This window comes from Oryza sativa, chromosome 2, assembly GCF_034140825.1.
Source record: "Oryza sativa Japonica Group chromosome 2, ASM3414082v1".
NCBI lineage: Eukaryota > Viridiplantae > Streptophyta > Magnoliopsida > Poales > Poaceae > Oryza > Oryza sativa.
The window spans coordinates 30,002,514-30,023,104 of NC_089036.1; the positions used below are offsets into that span (position 1 = coordinate 30,002,514).

The 20,591-nt window shown below is 45.3% G+C and overlaps 2 protein-coding genes across 6 annotated transcripts; both read right to left on the reverse strand.

Moving 5' to 3' along the window:
• Nucleotides 1-4,619: 4,619 nt before the first annotated feature.
• Nucleotides 4,620-8,238, reverse strand: LOC4330502 (probable L-type lectin-domain containing receptor kinase S.5). The gene is made up of 2 exons (XM_015770389.3): nucleotides 6,408-8,238; nucleotides 4,620-5,852 (listed from the first exon to the last, which is right to left on the reverse strand). Exons 1-2 carry the CDS (start codon nucleotides 7,951-7,953, stop codon nucleotides 4,999-5,001), a joined length of 2,400 nt encoding a protein of 799 aa, XP_015625875.1. The 5' UTR covers nucleotides 7,954-8,238; the 3' UTR covers nucleotides 4,620-4,998.
• Nucleotides 8,239-8,600: 362 nt separating this feature from the next.
• On the reverse strand, nucleotides 8,601-17,359 carry LOC4330504 (probable L-type lectin-domain containing receptor kinase S.5). 5 transcript variants are annotated; one of them, XM_066307415.1, is made up of 8 exons: nucleotides 17,287-17,359; nucleotides 17,053-17,144; nucleotides 15,364-15,428; nucleotides 15,065-15,244; nucleotides 13,374-13,559; nucleotides 12,840-13,119; nucleotides 10,843-12,585; nucleotides 8,601-9,820 (listed from the first exon to the last, which is right to left on the reverse strand). In XM_066307415.1, the coding sequence occupies exons 7-8, from the start codon at nucleotides 12,209-12,211 to the stop codon at nucleotides 8,946-8,948; spliced, it is 2,244 nt and encodes a 747-aa protein (XP_066163512.1). In that variant the 5' UTR covers nucleotides 12,212-12,585; nucleotides 12,840-13,119; nucleotides 13,374-13,559; nucleotides 15,065-15,244; nucleotides 15,364-15,428; nucleotides 17,053-17,144; nucleotides 17,287-17,359; the 3' UTR covers nucleotides 8,601-8,945. The 5 variants fall into 5 exon arrangements, with proteins under 5 accessions (XP_066163512.1, XP_066163511.1, XP_066163510.1 ...); XM_066307414.1 differs by having other exon boundaries at nucleotides 15,345-15,428; XM_066307413.1 differs by having other exon boundaries at nucleotides 15,345-16,950.
• Nucleotides 17,360-20,591: the final 3,232 nt, after the last annotated feature.

The following is a 20,591-nucleotide window of genomic DNA, read 5'->3' on the forward strand; positions in this document are numbered from 1 at the left end:
CTTACAGTCTTACACAGCGGCACATAGCAACTTGCCCAAGCTTCTTGAAGCCAGGGGATCCAGATGGCCTTAATATATTCTTAGGTAAATCTCCAGCCTATTCTTAAAAAAAATGGAAAAAAAAGAAATTCTATGACAAGTAACATGCAAATGCAGCTTTACAGGAGAATTCTTTTCTGGCAGTAGCCAACGGGACTGCGACAACCTTCACGGATCTATATATTATATTATTAAGACAGCTCGAAAAGAAGACATCACGTTCATCGTGGAGGCTAGAAATTCCCACATTAATCGAAGAAAAAAAGAAATATCTACACCGTTAGATCGTAGTGGGTCTAGATTATAATGGTTCAGGTTGAGCTATGAATATATAGAAATATTACTGTCTTTCTACAAACGGATAAAGAGTTAGAGAAATAATCATACACAGCAAATATCCCCACACTTTTGCTGTAGAATGAATCGGATAAAACAAGCCGAAGCAGAGTTGGATTGCATATATGTTTGCAGCCGGATTAACATGCTGCCGTACATGTGCTGTCCACATAAGCATTCTCATGCATGTCATAACATACCAGTGGACCTACAAATGAAACAAGCGATGGAGCAAACTAGCAAGCTGTTGACCCATACATGTTTATGTAGCCTGGGTACCATTTATATTGGATTCAGTATCATCTGGATTGCTCATTGCATGTAAATTATAGCCTTGCATGTATATATACAACTACAAACATTTACTCCCTTTGTATCCCTAAATAAATCGTTGACTCAAAATATTATTGAAACACTAAAATATTTACATCATTAAGACATAGCAGGTTTAGATTTCCATCTCGCATTACCCAGTCTATAGCGAATTTCCTACTCGAGGTCGTGCTCGCGAGGCATTGAAGCTAACAATCGTCACCTATAACTCGAGGCATTATAGGTGTCAGGTTGTTAACCCTAACTAGCATCATATCGTTGCCTTCGGCGATAGTCACGATAAAGTAACCATTTATGGTAAAAAAACCAATCGGCATTAATTCTGGAACGGGAAAAGCAAAACCAACTTGGTTTGCATTTATCAAAATCAGACGATCAGCTTAAATCTCAAGTTGGCAACTAGAAACCACATGCATGTATATATGTATCAACCGTTAGTTGTGGTGAGCACACGCACGGAGTCTGTTCGATGCTCAACATACACGGCTGGAAAACATAATCGATTTTTTCAAATCCTAAGACAACGATTAACAAAACTTAAAGAAAATCATGCGTAAAAAAGTTAGATAATTTTATATGGCTTCTAGCAGCATAATGTGAGGACCACCTAGCTATTACAATTCAGAAATTTCCAGAGCCATCGTTTCGCGGCATATTTGCAAACGAAAAGTAATTTGTGAATAAAACTTATATATATATATATATATAAAGGTTGAAAATTTAAATTTTGGCAGATAAGTATAAGGATAAACGAAAAGATGAGGCCCTTCGTATGTGGAAGCTAGAAATTTTGACATTGATCAGAGAAAATATAAGAGTTTAAAATTAAAGATAGTCCATGTATAATACAATACAAGATTAATTAAAATTAGGAAAAAGAATACAATCAATTCGAAAATGGAAAAGGAGAAATAAGAGTTCAAGTAGAAATAAAATCTATAAAAAAACTAAATTTCAGAATAAATAATAAATAATATTAAAATAAAAGACCATCTCGAACATAAACACGAGATTAAGTATAATTCAATATAAAAATAAATAAATTCAGTAATTATAAAAATAAAAATATTAGTTCAACTAGGGAGACAATTAAAATTTGGAATAAAAAATAATTTAAAAAGTCCATGTAGAAAATAGGAGCACAAAATTAATTAAAATTTGGAATAAAAAATAAAAATAAAAATAGGAATAAGAAAAAAGAAAATAAGAGTAATAATATAATTTATAAATAGCACATATACAAAATAGAAAATAAAGAATATTAAAAAAAGTCTATCTATGATAAAGGGTGGCAAATGACGATAAAGAATGGGACATTATGGAAAATGACTATACGGAACGGGATATCAAGCAAGCCGTAAAGGGGTAGGATGATAACAATTGATGGGACATCTAATACTATGAAACAACACCTAAATGATGATTAGATTCAATTTTTAGAATCCTAATGACGATTAAGAGGAGGGGCGACAGGGTGGCTGTGAAGGAGTATTGTCGCGATGGTTGATAAGACTTCTAAAAAGTAAAAAAAAGAAACTAATGATAATCAAGTTTAATTTTTATAATCCCAATGATAATTAAGAGGAGTACAATGGGTATGCCGTAAAGGAGTATAGTGGTTAAGTTTGATAGGACTTCTAAAAACTATGAAAAAGAAAGCCTGACGAGACATGTTTTTAAAGGTTCCAAAGGGTGATGAATAGAAGTCGTGATAAACATGATAAGAAAATAAAGGGGAGGCTAAGGAGTGTGGGGTGCCGATTAGTGTTACTTTTAAGAATTACTACTATAAAATGATGATGATAAGGTTCATTTTCAAAATATGTAAGATAACGAGATGACTATTTAGTAAATTTTAAAGAAAAATGTGTGTAAAAAAATAATTTTGAATGGAAGCTAGCCGCGCAGTTGCGCGGGCCACCCAGCTAGAAATTCCCACATTAATCGGAGAGAAATAAAAAAAAGAAAAGGAGAGTCCAAATAGAAGTACAATCTAAAAATAACTTAAATTCGAAATTAGAAATAAGCAATATGGAAAGAGGAGTCCATATAAGAAGCCAATACGGCATTAATCAAAATTCGAAATAAAAATAAAATAAAATCCAAAATTAGAAAAGGAAAGGAGAGTCCAAAAACAATATGGAAAGAAGTGTCCATATAGGAACCCAATAAATCCAAAATTAGAAAAGGAAAGGAGAGTCCAAGTAGAAATACAATTTAAAAATAGTTAAAATTCAGAATTAAAAATAAGCAATATTGAAAGAAATTTCCATATAAGAACCCAATACGAGATTAATCAAAATTCAAAATAAAAGTAAAATAAAATCCAAAATTAGAAAAGGAAAGGAGAGTCCAAGTAGAAATACAATTTAAAAATAGCTGAAATTCGGAATTACAAATAAGCAATATTGAAAGAAGTTTCCATATAAGAACCCAATACGAGATTAATCAAAATTAGAAATAAAAATAAAATAAAATCCAAAATTAGAAAAGAAAATGAGAGTCTAAGTGGGAATACAATTTAAAAATAACTGAATTTCGGATTTAAAAATAAGGAATATTAAAAGAAGAGTCCGTATAAAACCCAATACGAGATTAATTAAAATTCAGAATCAAAATAAATAAATCAAAAATTAGCAAAAGAAATCTAAAATTAGAAAAAAAAGATTTCAATTAGGAATACAATTTATAAATAACTAAAATTTATTATAAAAATAAAGATTATTGAAAGAAAATACCATCTAAAACACATGACAAGATAAATTAAGTAACATGCCTATAAAGGAGTAGAGTGGTGGCGGTTGATACGACATATAAAAATTATTAATAAAACATCAAATAGAATCTTAATGACGATTAAAAGGAGGGACGTCATGCATGCCGTGAAGCAAACGAATAAGGCGGTTGCCGAGACTTCTAGAAAGTAAAAAAAAACCAGGCCCCATTGATAATCATATTCGATTTTTAAAATCTCAATGATAATAAAAAGGAGAAGCAGTGGACAGGGTGTATAAGAGTATAGTTGCAGAGCCGTCGCCGATGGGACTTCTAGAAAATAAAAAATGAATTCCAACGATAGTTATGTTCGATTTTTAGAATCACAATGACAATAAAGAGTAGGCGGTGGACGGGCTGTAGAGGGGCATAGTGGCATCGTATGATGGGACTTCTAAAAATTATAAAAAAAATAAAACTACAAAATTTTTAAAGGTTCGGAACTTCTAAAAAGTAAAAAAAAACCCAATGATAATCATGTTCGATTTTAAAATCTCAATGACAATAAAGAAGGAAGGCAGCGAGCGAGCCATAGATGAGTATAATGGCAAAGCCGCTAACGGTTTGGCAGGACTTCTAGAAAGTAAAAATAAACCCAAACAATAATTATTTTTTATTTTTAAAATCTCAATAACAATAAAGAGAAGAGACAGTGGACGGGCCGTAAAGGAGTATAATAGCAACGTTTGACGGGATATCTAGAAATTATAAAAATGAAACCCAACGTGACAATAAACTCTAAAAACTATAAAATCCAATTTTTAAAGGTTCCAAGAAGAATGAATAGAAATAGTGGTAGATCGAGCAAGCAAATAAATAATGAGATGACATAAGGGGTAGCAACTGGTGTGACTTTTAAAAACTATATAATTAGAAACACGATGATGATAAGGTTTGGTCTTTCAAAGTCTTAAGACAATGAGATAGCTATTTAATAAATTTTAAGTTAAATCATACTAAAAAGTATATGATTTTGTTTAGGTGCTAGCCGCGCAATTGAGCGGACCACCCAGCTAGTTTGGATGATAAGAGCACCATAAATTCACAACCACGTTTCCAGTACACTAGTATTGTTGATATAATCCAAGTCGATAACCCCAACCGAAATGTTTGAACCATTAAAATAAGAAAGCATCTTTGAAAACGTGCTCCAAGACCTTCCTTTCTCGCAATACTCCAGTATGGTAGTACTAAGGTGGCTGCAAAGCTTGGAACAATAAGCAAGTGTTTTCCCCTCCCTCTTGCGCACCATGGGAAAAAAAAATTCTGACGTGACAAATACAGCTACTACTCGCATAAACTACACTCACCGCCGTACACCACTAGATTGTATTTAACGCAGCAAGTTGAAAAATGTTAGAGCAAAAACAACCTCCGCCATTCCATGGCAACGCACATTTTTTTACTCCGTTTTGTTTGGTCATACTCCTGCACGTCGTCCAGTGTTCCACCAGCTCGACGGTCTCGATTGACCAGGCCTCGCCCGCACGCGAGCCGCTGACTCTTCCCGGCTGTTCACTCTGCGGCCACGTCCTTCTCCGCCACGTCATGCTCTTTGCTCACCTGGAAGATTTTGGTCCACCCCGTCGACGACGAGGTCAGCAGCATGCTGCTGCGCGACGTCGGCGTCTCGCTGTCGTCGTCGTCGCCATCGAGCGCGACGGGCATCGCGGGCCACATGAACGCCGGCTTCGACGGCGGCACGTGCGGCGGCGGGGCGGCGCCCGTCAGGATCTGCAGGATGGCCTGCGTCCTCGGCCGCTCCCCGGGGTTCGGGTGGCTGCACGCGAGGCCCAGCAGCAGGAGCCGCTCGGCCTCGACCTCGTCGAACTCGCCGGCGAGCCTCTGGTCGACGGCCTCGAGGATGCCGCCGCCGCCAGCCGCGCCGTGGAGCTTCCAGACCCACTCCAGCAGGCTGAGCCAGCCGGGGAGGTCGCTGCAGGAGACGCGGCGGCCGCAGACGATCTCCAGGACGACGGCGCCGAAGCCGAACACGTCCGACTCCCGCGTCGCGCGGCCGGTGTGGAAGCACTCCGGCGCGATGTACCCCAGCGTCCCCGTGACGCCGGCCATGTCGGTGTACGACGTCTTGTCGGACTCGAGCGCGCGGGCGAGGCCGAAGTCGCCGAGCCGCGCGTTGAAGGCGGAGTCGAGCATGATGTTGGACGGCTTGATGTCGCGGTGGATCACCATCTGGTCGTACTCGTGGTGGAGGTAGTTCAGCGCCGACGCGACGCCGGCGACGACGTTGTAGCGCTGCTTCCAGTCCAGCGCCGCCGCGCCCGGCTCGCCGAAGATGTGCCTGTCCAGGCTGCCGTTCGGCATGTAGTCGTACACTAGCAACAGCCTGCCATTTTGGCGGCACCAACCTGCAGACGTGCATGTCGTCCAAAATGTGTTTAGAACTTGCTTACAGAATTTCGTATCATTTTGAAATTTGAAAAATGAAGACTGAACGTACGGTGTTTGTTTTGGGATATGAATGTCTCCTCTTATGGTGAATTGGCAGCTAATTAAACTATATATATATATAGAGAGAGATGTGCATTTGCATGGCTGTTCCAAGTTCCAACTAACGAACGCTATATTTCTTCTAACACAATGCAAGCAAAAGATCAAATCTTGCATTATCATATTGTCAACCAGAGCACTCCAATATCTATCTTATGATTCAATCTGCTTGCAAAGACGTCATGGACTGATGATTCAATTTTAAATTTAGCTGCCAAGTGGCCCAAGTTGCCACATAGCGTGGTGAGCTTCTTAAAACATCTATTTGCCGTGCCAACTTGTGTGCCATCTCAGAATATTATTTCCTACTCCAAATTATTAGACAAACCGTACCCAATCTAATACTCTAATCACAACTTCAATCTAAACTAAGTATCCTTTTCGGTTAACCAGAACGAGAAATGATCGCTTACCGACGATCTTGACGAGATTGCGATGACGGAGGCAGTTGATAATTCTGAGCTCGGCGAGGAAATCCTCCTTCCCCTTGGTGTTTGCACCGGAGAACTGCTTCACGGCGACGTCCGTGCTCCGGCCATCTTCCCCGACCACGGTGGCGCGGTACACCACGCCGTACCCGCCCTGCCCCAGCTTCATCTTCTCGTCGAAGTTGTTCGTCCCTCTCCTCAGCTCCATGTAGTCGAACTCCTTGGGCAAACCTGGGATCTTCCTGAAATCAATGGCGGCGTTGAACGCCGAGCTCGGGTCGCCGCCGCTCCGTCTCCTCCTCTTCCGGATGTACAGCGCGGCGACCACCCCGAGCACCACGGCGACGCCGCACAACACGCCGACGGCCAACTTCCAGCCGGACGTGCCGGCTAGCTTCGTGGCGGTGGTGGTGGTGCCGTCGTGGAGCCTCTCGACGGTCATGTTCCACATGCGCACGCAGTTGAGCTGGTACGTCGCGGCGCCGGTGGACGCCGAGAAGCCGAAGTACGCCGTCTTGCCGAGGAGGATGGTGGAGAGGTCCAGCGACGCGTTGAGCACGGCGGCGGAGGGCTTGCTCTCGTTCTTGGCGATGTACACCGACATCCGCCGCGACGTGCCATTGTAGTCGACCCAGACAAAGCAGATGCCGTCGTCGACGGTGGTGTTCCTGGGCGCGAGCTGGATACCCAGTGGGGCGAGTGGCGCCGCGGCGGTGGATCGGACGCCGTTGACGTCGAGGCCGACGTGGTTGTCGTCGATGTCGTAGCGCTGCTTCACTGTGTCCAGCTCCACGGCCACGAACCCGTTGGTGGCGTTGCCGTCGGTGGAGGCGTTGGTGAGGCCGAGGAACCCGCCGTGGCTACCGACCGGCGGCCCGCGGGCGTTGCTCGACGCGACGACGAACGCGAGCCCCTCGCCCTTGACCGTCTTGTTCAGGTTCGAGCGGAACAGGTTAACCTTGAACACGGTGGAGAACGAGGCGACGTACTTTCCATCGGCGGCAGCGGCGGCGGAGTTGGACGACGACGACGACGACTTGGATTCCCAGACGACGAACGGGGCGGTGAAGAAGGCGTGGCCGGCCTGGTTGACGAGGAATATCTCGGGCCTGTTGCCGCTGTCCGGGGTGAGCTGCAACCCGTCCTGGGCGATGGTGGCGTTGCCTGAGAAGGTCAGGTTGTCGGGGAGCTGCAACAGGGGCTTGTCGAACTTGGGGAAGGAGAATGTGGTGAACTCCTTGCCGTCGACGTTGCTGGTGAAGGTGGTGGCCTGCGCGGTGGCAGATGGGAGGAGCAAGAAAACGGACACGCACCACACTAGCATGAGCACGGCCATGGCGGCACGGCGGAGACGGCGCAGAAGCAACATGGAGCAGTGGAGTTGGCGATGCATAAGTAAAGGGAGATGGAGTTGGTGATGTACTGATGTACAGTCAAGGGGGTATTCGCGGGAAGGAATTGGTCCAGTGGTTGTCGACTTCTCCCACTTGCGGACTTGCCAATCGTGCCACCTGCCACATACATTGTACATAACTCTTCTTCTCCAAGAGTCCAAGAGAGACCATGACTGAACAAAGAGACCAAGACAGACTGGGACCAGCAACTTCCGATTGGGTTATGCCGAAGGTTCATGCCCTTCTTCGGAAAGCACATTAGCATCCTTTGGAAGTTCATGACTTCTCCGATTGCAGATTTGCCTAACAAAATACAGAGAACCAATTGGCTCCATTAACATTTGCATGGTCTACAATGGTCAGGTTTGATCCATGTATTGCTGGGGTAAGTAATATATAAGCATGGAAGCTCTCACGTTGCAAGCCACAGATGTCAGATTTGCTCCCACAGGTTTGATCCATGTATTGCTAAAGTTTGCTCTCACGTTGCAAGCCACAGAAAAGGCAGTGTGACAGTGTAATGTGAAGTTTAAGGTCCAGTGTCGACCAGCACTAAGACACCGTTCTTTTCAGAAACTTGAACGTGTAGCTTTCTCATCTTCAAACTGTAAACGATATATTTTGTGCTTTTTTTCACAAAAATCAAATAATTCCATTTCCTAAATTTATAATAATTAATAGTTAGTTATTCATGTGTTAATGACTCGTGTTATTTTACGTGCCGTAAAAACTAACCTCTAACTTGAAGGATCGAACGCAAAGAGGAACATGTTGCACGCGAGTATAAGGAGCAATCGCCTATCATGACTAATGCTTACACATTCCGCTATTTGGAAGTGATCAAGCCACCATTGTTACACCAATTGAGAACATTACAGCTTGACATCAAAGTATGAAGAAAATGAAACAAATCTAAACACCAGTAGTCTTGTACTCCACTGTACTAAAGAAGCTCCCAGAGCAAAAAAAACAAATGGAAAGCTCGATAGCATATTCATGGACATTATTTACACCTTTCATCCGTCCCATCTTTGTTCTCAACGTTGTCACCAACTCCACGGTAACGTGCCAAATCCGATGCGATGGGTCGGGTCCCGGCCGCACGTGTGGGCCGTGGACTCGTCTACGGTCACACCGTCGCCACGTCCCTGTCCGCCACCTCGTGCTCCTTGCTGACCTGGTAGTTCTGGGTCCAACCCGACGAGGACACGTAGTACGACGACGACGAGTTCATCACCGTGCTGCTGCGCGACGTCTCGTCGTCGTCGTCGCCATCGAGCGCGACGGGCATCGCGGGCCACATGAACGCCGGCTTCGACGGCGGAACGTGCGGCGGCGGGGCGGCGCCCGTCAGGATCTGCAGGATGGTCTGCGTCCTCGGCCGCTCCCCGGGGTTCGGGTGGCTGCACGCGAGGCCCAGCAGCAGGAGCCGCTCGGCCTCGGCCTCGTCGAACTCGCCGGCGAGCCTCTGGTCGACGGCCTCGAGGATGCGGCCGCCGCCGCCGCCGCCGCCCGCCGCGCCGTGGAGCTTCCACACGGCCTCCAGCAGCTGGCTGCACCCGGCGGGGTTGCTGCAGGAGATGCGGCGGCCGCAGACGATCTCCAGGATGACGGCGCCGAAGCCGAACACGTCCGACTCCCGCGTCGCGCGGCCGGTGTGGAAGCACTCCGGCGCGATGTACCCCAGCGTCCCCGGGACGCCGATGATGTCGGTGTACGACGTCTTGTCGGACTCGAGCGCGCGGGCGAGGCCGAAGTCGCCGAGCCGCGCGTTGAAGGCGGAGTCGAGCATGACGTTGGACGGCTTGATGTCGCGGTGGATCACCATCTGGTCGTACTCGTGGTGGAGGTAGTTCAGCGCCGACGCGACGCCGGTGACGACGTTGTAGCGCTGCTGCCAGTTCAGCACCTCCGACTCCGGCCCGCCGAAGAGGTGCGTGTCCAGGCTACCGTTCGGCATGTAGTCGTACACCAGCAACAAGACGCCATTTTGGTGGCACCAACCTGCAGACAGGTCGTCCAAAATATTTTAGGATTGTGTATTTTGGTACACCACTAGCTTATTATCAATATTGAATGCTTATCCCAAGAGATAGAATTGTGTATTATTTTTGAAACGTGAAAAACGTAGAATGAATCATGTTGGTTTTGTCAATGACCCAATTATTCAAGTCAGAGACAAGTGGTTATTCTCAAGATTAAAAAAATTAATAGGATTTCCTTAAAAAAAAGGCTTAATTAGTGTTGCAAGGTATACAGACCGTTCTACAACTACTCCGTACCAAATATTTTTCTCCGAACAACAATGCAAGCGACAAAACGATGTCAAACCTTTGCCTTGATCCAACCTGTATTGGCCATGATCCAATCCGCTCGGTAATCGGTGGGAACTGGTCAGTGTTTAATTTTGAACTTAGGTGCCAAGTTGCCATGTGGCGTGCTGAGCTGCTAAAAATATCTACTAGTACATCTGTTGTGTGTAATTATCTTAGAATTTTATCTGCTACTTTTCTTGAGATAAAGGCAGTAATCGTTGTCGTGGTGTATCGTTTTCATGTGATTGTGGGTATGAAAAATTGCTTACTTTTGTCTATTCTCAGACGGCTACTGAAATTTCCGACGGCTCGGAACTCGGAAGCTTTCATTTTCACGCAACCGTACGAAGGAAATTGTTGCTGAGAATGTAACAGTTAAAAATTGGCACGAGTAGACAACATCTACGCGGTCTAATAACAAGTACAAAGTACAAAGTCTAAACTTATCGGAGCATCCATTTCAATAAAAGCGAAAATATTTCAAATCAAATCAAATCAAAAGATAATCTGGCGATTTGGGTTGGCATTTATTAAGGTGATGTTCTTGAGGAAATATTTCATCACGAAATTAGCAGTTCATCAGGGCGGCATCAATGTCCTACTCAGCTATTCTTAATCACTAAATCACAAAAAGATACTATCATGCATCGAACAAAAACATAAACAATATCGAGCTAAGATTTGAATGTTCAGAAAAGTAGTAGAGCTTACCGACGAGCTTGACGAGATTACGGTGCCGGAGGCGGTTGATGATGCTGAGCTCGGCGAGGAAATCCTCCTGCCCCTTGGTGTTGGCACCGGAGAACTGCTTCACGGCGACCTCCATGTTCTGGCCGTTCTCCCCAACGACGGTGGCGCGGTAGACCACGCCGTAGCCGCCCTGCCCGAGCTTCATCTTCTCGTCGAAGTTGTTGGTCCCTCTCCTTAGCTCCCTGTAATCGAACTCCCTTGGCACACCCGGGATGCTCCTGAAATCAATGGTGGTGTTGAACACGGAGCTCGGGTCGTCCCCGATCCTCTTCCTCCTCTTCCGGATGTACAGCGCGGCGAACAGCCCGAGCACCACGGCGACGGCGCAGGATGACACGCCGACGACCACCCCGAGCTTCCATCCGGGCAGGGCCGCCTTCTTCTTGGTGGCGCCCTCGTCGGGGAGCATCTCGACGGTCATGTTCCACATGAGCACGCAGTTGAGCTCGTACGTCTCGCCGGTGGACGCCGAGAAGCCGAAGTAGCCCTTGTTGCCGCGGAGGACGGTGGAGAGGTCCAGCGGCGCGTCGAGCACCGGGGTCGAGGGCTTTCTGGTGTCGTTCTTGGCCATGTACACCCACACGTGCCGCGACGTGCCATTGTAGTCGACCCAGACGAAGTAGTTGCCGTCGTCAGTGGTGGTGTTGCTGGGCGCGAGCTGGATGCCGAAGGGGGTGAGGGAGGCGGAGGCGTTGGAGCGGACGCCGTTGATGTCGAGGCCGACGTGGTTGTCGTCGATGTCGTAGGGCTGCTTCACGCTGTCCAGCTCCACGGCCGCGAACCCGTTGGTGGCGTTGCCGTCGGTGGAGGCGTTGGTGAGACCAAGATACTCGCCGTAGCTGCCCGGCGGCGGGTTGATGGCGTTGGTGGACGCGATGACAAACGCCAGCCCCTCTCCTTTCATGGTCGTGTTTGATCGGTAGAGGTTGGCCCTGAACACCGTGGAGAAGGAGGCGACGTACTTGCCATCGGCGGTGGAGTTGGACGAGTTGGAGGACCACAGGACGAACGGGGTGGGGAAGAAGACGCGGCCGGCCTGGTTGACGAGGTAGTCCAGAGGATTGTTGCTGCTGTCCGGGGTGACTTGCAGCGCGCTCTGGCTGACGGTGGCGTTGCTGGAGAAGGTCAGGTTGGCGCCGAGCTGCATCAGGGACTTGTCGAACGTGGGGAAGGAGAAGGTGGTCGCCTTCTTGCCGTCGATGGCGCTGGTGAAGGTGGTGGTCTGCGCGCGGGCGGAGGGGAGGAACACGGAGGCGGACACGCACCACAGCAGCACGACGAGGGCGCGGCCGGCCATGGCGCCGCGGTGGCGACGGCCGGGAAGGCCCATACGGAAGGGCAGGTCTGCGGAGGAGTTGGCCACGAAATGGAGAAAAGGGTGGGGGTTGGTGATGTAGCAAGGGGGGTTTGCTAGCTCGCGAGCCGCGACTTATAAATGGAAGTGGACGGTTGGTTGCTTCCTTGCTCGCGCCATTCCATTCCCCAGATCTGATTCTCTGCTTGCAGAAACTCTCTGACCTTCCTACTGATCCAACTAACCCGCAACTGCAAGGCTGCAACGCAAACGTCCATAATATGTACTGTTTTTTTTCCCTCCCTCTTACCGCGTCATAGACAAAATGTCCGTGCAACAGCGATCGTGACTCCATCCGGAAAGAAGAAAAATAGTAGGCCGGTTTGTTGCTCGGCATGTCACTGTATAATCTGTCAATGGGAAATAAAATAGTAAATGTCAAGGCATATATCAATTTCAGAGTACACAAAATTCAGATGTCTCAAACACAGCTAACAGGTTTCTCCCAAACGAAATAAACAAGATCAATTTCAACACTGGTACTGTTGGTTCTAAAAAAACAATGAGAGAGAAAAAAGAAAAAAAAAGCAAACATACTCATAAAACACCCGGCGAAAACATACTCATATAACAGAAGCTTGCACAGAAAAAAAAAAGTGATTACCTGCAGGCGAATGGCTATTACCTCCACATTAAAAAATTGGAATCCTGAAGGTTAGAACATGTGCTGGTGTGGCTCCAGTGATGTTTTTGTCTCTGTGCAGAAGGAACGGGCTAACCCGCAACTGCAAGGCTGCAACGCAAACGTCCATAATATGTACTGTTTTTTTTCCCTCCCTCTTACCGCGTCATAGACAAAATGTCCGTGCAACAGCGATCGTGACTCCATCCGGAAAGAAGAAAAATAGTAGGCCGGTTTGTTGCTCGGCATGTCACTGTATAATCTGTCAATGGGAAATAAAATAGTAAATGTCAAGGCATATATCAATTTCAGAGTACACAAAATTCAGATGTCTCAAACACAGCTAACAGGTTTCTCCCAAACGAAATAAACAAGATCAATTTCAACACTGGTACTGTTGGTTCTAAAAAAACAATGAGAGAGAAAAAAGAAAAAAAAAGCAAACATACTCATAAAACACCCGGCGAAAACATACTCATATAACAGAAGCTTGCACAGAAAAAAAAAAGTGATTACCTGCAGGCGAATGGCTATTACCTCCACATTAAAAAATTGGAATCCTGAAGGTTAGAACATGTGCTGGTGTGGCTCCAGTGATGTTTTTGTCTCTGTGCAGAAGGAACGGGCTAATCTCTCGTCATACCGATCGGCCGGTCAATGGTCAATTTTCATTTGCTCCCAGCGTTGCGCCTTCCTCTATCCCTGGTCAAAGTCAAACCCTTGTGATCATCTCTCTATCTCTTTCTCAAATTTCAAACAGGGTTTTGCCCAATGAGCAAGCAATGTACACCCTGATCAATCTCCCGGGAAACTATTATAAATTCTCAAGGCGATATCCCTTATTATTTACATGTCATCTAAATGATTATAAAAAAATTAAAAAAAAATTAATAAGATAGATTAATATGTGATAAATCACTCCACAAATATGTAGGGTCAAATTTAACTTTCACAAGTTGTAACGAAAAAAACAAATTTGACTGTGAAAACACGTTAACTAGCCATAGTGTTTTCTATTTTTTTTTCAACATGTAGAAGTTGAATTTTAACTTGCATATTTGTGGAGTGATCTATCTCATATTAATCTATTTGGTTGAATTTTTTTTATTTTTTTTCAACCATTTGAATGATATATAAATAACGACGGAATGTTCCTTCGAGAATTTAGAAGCCCCTCCCTCAATCTCCCTTATTATGTGTTTTCTTTCAGATGTATGCGCATCTACATGCTCAAGTACAGAGAACATACGTGCCTTGTAGACTTCTTATACTAGTTCAATCACTGTCATGTATTAGTACATAGATATACAACATCATATGACTAGACCAAGGGTGTGTTTAGTTCATATCAAAATTGAAAGTTTGGTTGAAATTGGAATGATGTGACGGAAAAGTTGGAAGTTTGTACGTGTAGGAAAGTTTTGATGTGATGGATAAGTTGGACGTTTGAAGAAAAAGTTTGGATCTAAACTCAGCCCAAATGTAGTTTTTGAGTTTGATGTGACCGGTTACCTAAAGTGTCTGGATTAGGGAAATTCCTTCGCATGGACCCTTCTGCGAAGCCTGCTGGATAGGCATTATCTTTCGAGGTAGCTCTCATCTGGAGTCCGGACCTGGAGGTGCCTTTCACTGCTCTGGCCGGCAAATCCTGCGTCAGCAAGCTACAATAAAAATTGCAAATCTGACGTATATGATCATGACGAATGATTATCCATTTTCCTAAGGCCTTGTTTAGTTACAAATTTTTTCTTCAAACTTCCAACTTTTCCATCACATCAAAACTTTCCTACACACATAAACTTTCAACGTTTCCATCACATCGTTTTAATTTCAACCAAACTTCTAATTTTGGCGTGAACTAAACACACCCTTTTCTAGCAAGTATGCTGGGTAACCACAATAGCACTAGCATTGTCAAGTCTGTCACACACTATTTTTTACACCTATTTACCCTGAAGCTGTGCATTTTACTATCCACTTAACAGTTCGAGTACACACATACGGGAAGGCCAACTGCACAGGCATCAATACACTACGGCACATGGGGGCGTCAATTGTATGAGTTCATGCATAGCTGTTACTATCTCTAAGAAAATAGTGCCACTCAAACCCCGACAAGCACGGTTCGGCCAGTCAGCGAAACGACTTCTTCTAGTAAGTGAAGCAGATTTTAGTAGAGGTAAGTTCTAAGTAAAGTGACTGCAAACCTTGGTACGAGAACATGAATGTACCATAGCCCAGAAATTCAGCAGGTTTTGTAGTTCTCTAATACAAATTGCTTCTCTTCTTCTTGAGTTAAATGTCAGGTACTGCCTCTCAACTAAGAAGAGTTGACAGCTTGACATGTTTATGTCCAAGGCATCACTTGAGAAATTACCTTGCTTCACCTGCTGGACATCAAGAGAGCAACTTAAAAACCTGTCAACCATGCAATAACAATTCAACGACAGCTCATAATGGCATCAGCTGTGGTTTAAATTTGTGTACCTGTGTCGTTTATCTTTACCTCTGAATACAAATAGACAAGCCCCCTTTCATTTTGTGATTACATGACACACCTTTTAATTAATACTGGGGAGATTGGTAAGCAACATCAGCAATAATTTGAATTATTGATTTTTTAAGTAAATAATTGGAACAAAGATGAAAATTAAAACATGTAGGAAAACTACATTTCTTATTAACAAAACAGATAAAAAGCACACAAATTGGATCAAAGTATTAAACAACTCGAACCAAGGTGGTGGTCTGGTGGAGATGTACACTCCACCGAGTTAAAATTAGTTCTACCGAATACCTGGTATAGTCCTGCTTGTACACTTTCAGTACATTTTACTGAAATATCAGGAAGACTGATCAGTAATCCTCACAGAACATGAATCAGTTGTACTTATTTATTCAGAGTCCATTTAAACTGAGCAAAGAACCAACTAGTAATGTGCAACTGGTTGATTTATATAATAATAAGAGGCAACAATTTCCCTTGTGAACACAACTGAATTGTCTCAGTTTAACTAAGCCTGTGGAGTCATACCTTTAGGAAGTCACCATAAATGATGCAACCAAATCTGTACTATTTCATATGAACAGGAGAATAAAGTCAGCATGGCATATTTAATCAACTGATTTCTTCAATAATGAGGTACCCACACGCGTAATTAATTAGATTTCTCTCTGAGCAAGTGTTTCAGTGATATAGTATTTTTGTCATCTAACCATAAAACTTAAAAAATAACATACTTTCAGTGATTCCATCCAATTAATCCCGCTCAGTTCAAGCAAAATCACAGCATACATGACAAACACTTGTTTTTTTTGCAAAAGGTCTCTTCTGAAAATAATTTATCAAGAAAGGTCAACAAACCAATGAAATGAAGATGCACATCGATCAAAAATGACTAGATCACCTGCTTCTTTTGATTTCGGTATCTTGATGGCTTGGCATCAAGAAAAAGCATGTGACTGGTGTCATTTTTTTTATTAAAAAAAACAGTAGTCTATGGTAGTTGGTTGCCACAGTGGTATCAGGAGGAAATATGGTAAAAAGTTCTGCATTTCAGTCTTTCAGTTGAAAAGTGTTTTAGAGCCCAGTGCACTCACTTCTTAAGAGCTGCCGATTTACTGCTTCAACAAGATTAACATCGTTGAAGGGTTGAATCATACAAAAAAAACAAGGATAAGCTTGGCTACTTTGTCATCCTAGTCACCTAATTATTATAACACTGCTCAGACATAAGAGCTGCAAGCGTATGCAGCTTGTGTCACAATTGTATCACGAATAAGCAAGTAGTCAAATCAATCTTATATGGCCAATTAGCTTTTGTCCTGTGCATTACCTAATGTCTCGTATATTAGAAAAAAAAAAGAGGATCTTATCATCAACTACCATTGAAACAGCAAATAGCCACGTTCGATTATACCAAACTCAAAGTTTCATAACGGACGTAGCTAATGAGCAGTTGAGTCCAGCAACCATTAAAAAGGCCATGCTAATTTAGTACTATTCATGTCAATTTGTAGTTAAATGCGTCCAAGCAGCAGAGGAAATCAACCCGCCGCGAGGCACAAGTCAATGTCGCGACATGCCACCAACCTGAACAGCGCGATACTGCCGAGCATCACATCCAGATTTTATGCAGTCCAACGGAAGAAATTGCTGAGATAAACGCGTGATTCTAGAGTGAAAGCGCAATACCTGAAAACGACACTGGAATTTGATCATTTGAACCGCTGGTCACACATCGATGCCCAGCCGGGCAATTCGACGAACACCGCAGGGGCATGAAGCTAGACACAGCGGTGTTCCGCGAGCGATTGTGATCGGCAACATCCACGTAGATGAGAAAACAAACCGAGAAAAAACGACCTTTTTATCAGAGAGAGAATCAAAGAGAGTCGAAAGGAGAAGAGAATTCGGAGATGGACGAACAGGCAGAGGAGCAGCGGCGTGCGGAAGAGATGAGAGACGAACAAATCCGCGGAGAAGTTGACGCCGTACTGCCGAAGCAGGGCGATGCGTCCCAGGAGCCTATAAAAGCCCTCTTGGCTAGCCAGCCTAGCCCAACCTGACTTCCACCGGGAGGAGTTGGATTCTGCGTCCCCGGCTCGTCAAACTCGATTGGGCCTCGGCCTCGCTTGATCTGCTAGACCCTGTCGCCCTGCGAGTTGTGGAAAAAGTACACCGAAGGTCCCTCAACCTGTCATCGAGTTACAAAACGTTCCCCAACCACAAAACCAGATATATGGCATCCCTCAATTTATAAACGGGAATGCTAGGGTTATCCCGTCCCCTAGCAGGATACTCCTCCTCCACAGATGCGATTCTCATCCATGCGACGCGGCTGAAGGCATCAACGCGCGCCCGTCCCCCGCCGCCGCCGTCCACGTCCCCCATCGCCGCCGCCATCGCCGCCGCGCCCGCCCCCACCGCTGCCGTCGCCGTCCCTCGCCGCCGCCGCCGCCGCGCCCGTCCCTCACCGCCGCCGTCGTCGCCGCCGCGCCCGCTGCCGCCGTCGCCGCTGCGCCCGTCCATCGCTGCCGCCGCCGTCGTCGCCGTCTACAAGGGACGACTGCAGGTGGCCGGCCGCGCGTCGAGATGCTCCTCTCCCCAACGAGATGTCCAGTTATATCTAGTAGGAATCACCTAATACCTGGTAGGTATCATCCGATACCTAGTAAGTATCGCGTGATACATAGTAGAAATCATCGATATCTGACATGATACCTCGTGAGTATCACGCGATACGTGGTAGAAATCGTCTGATATCTTACAGGTATCACATGATACCTCGCGAGTATTACACAATACGTGGTAGAAATCGTCTGATACCTGATAGGTATCACATGATACCTTGCGAGTATCACGCGATACATGGTAGAAATCGTATGATACTTGATAAGTATCACATGATACTTTGCAAGTATCACCTGAAACATGTGTAGAATCGTCTGATACCTGATAGGTATTACACCTGATACCTACTCGGGATCATCCCGTTCGAAAACGGGATTCCGTTATATAGTAGCCCCCTTTATAAAAACCATTCACTTTGGGTCCTTCAGTGGTTTTGACCCCGGTTTTGTCCCACGTGGCGGCTGAGTCAACGTGAGACCCACGTGGGCCTCTGTTGACAGAAAACACGTGGCCTAGGAGATCTGCTTAACTCCAGTGCAGATCCAAAGCTCGCCTTCAGATGTGTTAGCGTGCCAGTTGATTTGATCCTGTAATCAACAAGAAATATAAGCAAAGGAACCGTGGTTAAATCTATAAATGATAGCCGATCGGCTAGATGCCGATGACATATCATTTATCTTTAAGCCGATGTCATCTGTGCATCGATCGACAGTCATGAATAAGTAAAGAAGAACTAAATCTACTCGATCGGCTGTAGATATTCACGATATATACTCCTTATATCGATGTATACTTAAATCAAGTGATTGGGATAGATCGGTCATCATGCCGAGACAGTATAAATCACTTAGATCGAAATATATATCAATAACAGGACTATATATGTTTATAGCATAGCCGATCAGATAGATCTAGCATGTATCGGCTAATACTCCGATACTACTCTATATCAGGATATTAAAGTAAGAATAATATACTGAACAAGAGCCTAATATACTTAGACACAACAATATCTTGATATAGAGGGCAGATTTAACATGTCAATGAAGCATATAGAACAAATATAAGTAAATCAGATAAGATCGGCTGAAACTCTGACGCTATTCTAATCGGCAACTAGAAGGCAGGCTATAGATCGGTATTCTAAGCACGACTCAATAGGTCAAACTCAACTGATACAACATTAAGTATGAAAAGAATAACGATATCTAGACAATCAAGCCGCTAGAAGTTTCATAGAATGGTAGATATCTCTTATAATCTAGATCAACATCAAGATCTAACCCAATCAGCTGCCCTCTGCGTACAGATGTTAGCCGATAGTAGATTAGGTGGCGATATTGCTAGAGATTATATAAGATATATGATAACTCGACGAATTATATAAATAAGATTAGAGTATCATAAAGATGGAAGCACTAATCGTAAAAACATAATCCGTCATAACGAGTTTTACCTCTTGTTGAAGATCGAAACCAATGCAGCTCAACCCGAAAGCAAGAACTCGTCGAAACAAAACTAAAGCAAAAGGGTGGCGATGCGCCAAGATTGTATTGAACGTGTGTTGTTAATTACATAAGGCTCGGGGTCTATTTATACCTGAGAATTACAAGATATGCCCATACCGGACACGACTATTATCTCTATCAAACTCTAAGATACCACAAGTCTTTGCGGCAGACTTTTGCCTATATTTATTGACGGAGCGTGGGGCTCCTCACCGGGAGACCGCGCAGGCCCCCCTTTGCCGGTTCGGCCGGGGGCGCTAAGTGAGGTTCTTCGCCCTCGATCTGAGGAACGTCAGCGAGAGAGGAAGTGCACAAGACACGGGCGACGTAGACAGGTTTGGGCCGCTGAGAAGCGTAACACCCTACTCCTGTGTTCTGGTGGATCTGTGCGTGAAGGAATACAGAGAGCCGGAGAGCGAGAGAGAGTTCAGGCTCTAGCCCCCATTCGCCAGAGTCCCAACCCCTCTTCCTCTTTTTCTCCTGTTTTTTTCTCCCTCCTCTCCCTCTCCTAGGCCTGGGCCTCCTTTTTATCTGGTCAGGGGTCACCACATGGGCCTCCAGCTGCCTAAGAAAGGAAACATGCTTTTTACAATGAGGGCTAGTCTACAGCCGGAAGTGACCTCTGACAAGCAGAGCACACGCCTCCTGCCCCGCTCGCCAGCTTTCCCGGTGGACGCCCATTTCAACCTTCATTCAATGGCCAGCGACTTCCTTGCCATGCTTGCGCTGAAGCCTGGAATGGATCTGACCGGGACTGACATACCAACTCCAAGAGTTAGCACGCCGGCTCCGGCTAGGGACGAGAGCCAGGAAGCTCTCATCATTTCGACGGGACGGGGCGAGGCGTGTGACAGGCCGCCTGTTGCCACCTAACCCGCGATCTGACCGGTCTGTGACCGGTCACACACCGCGACCGGTCACGGACCGGATAAGCGTGCGCTGCGCCGCATTAAATGCGGCGTGGCGCGCTCGTCCAACCCGCTATAAATGCGGTTAGGTGAGCCCCGCTGTGCTCACCTAACCCACACACGTGGCGCCAAAACCACAGGGGGTCGGGGCGCCCCAGCCCTCGGGGCCGAAACGGGGGCGCCC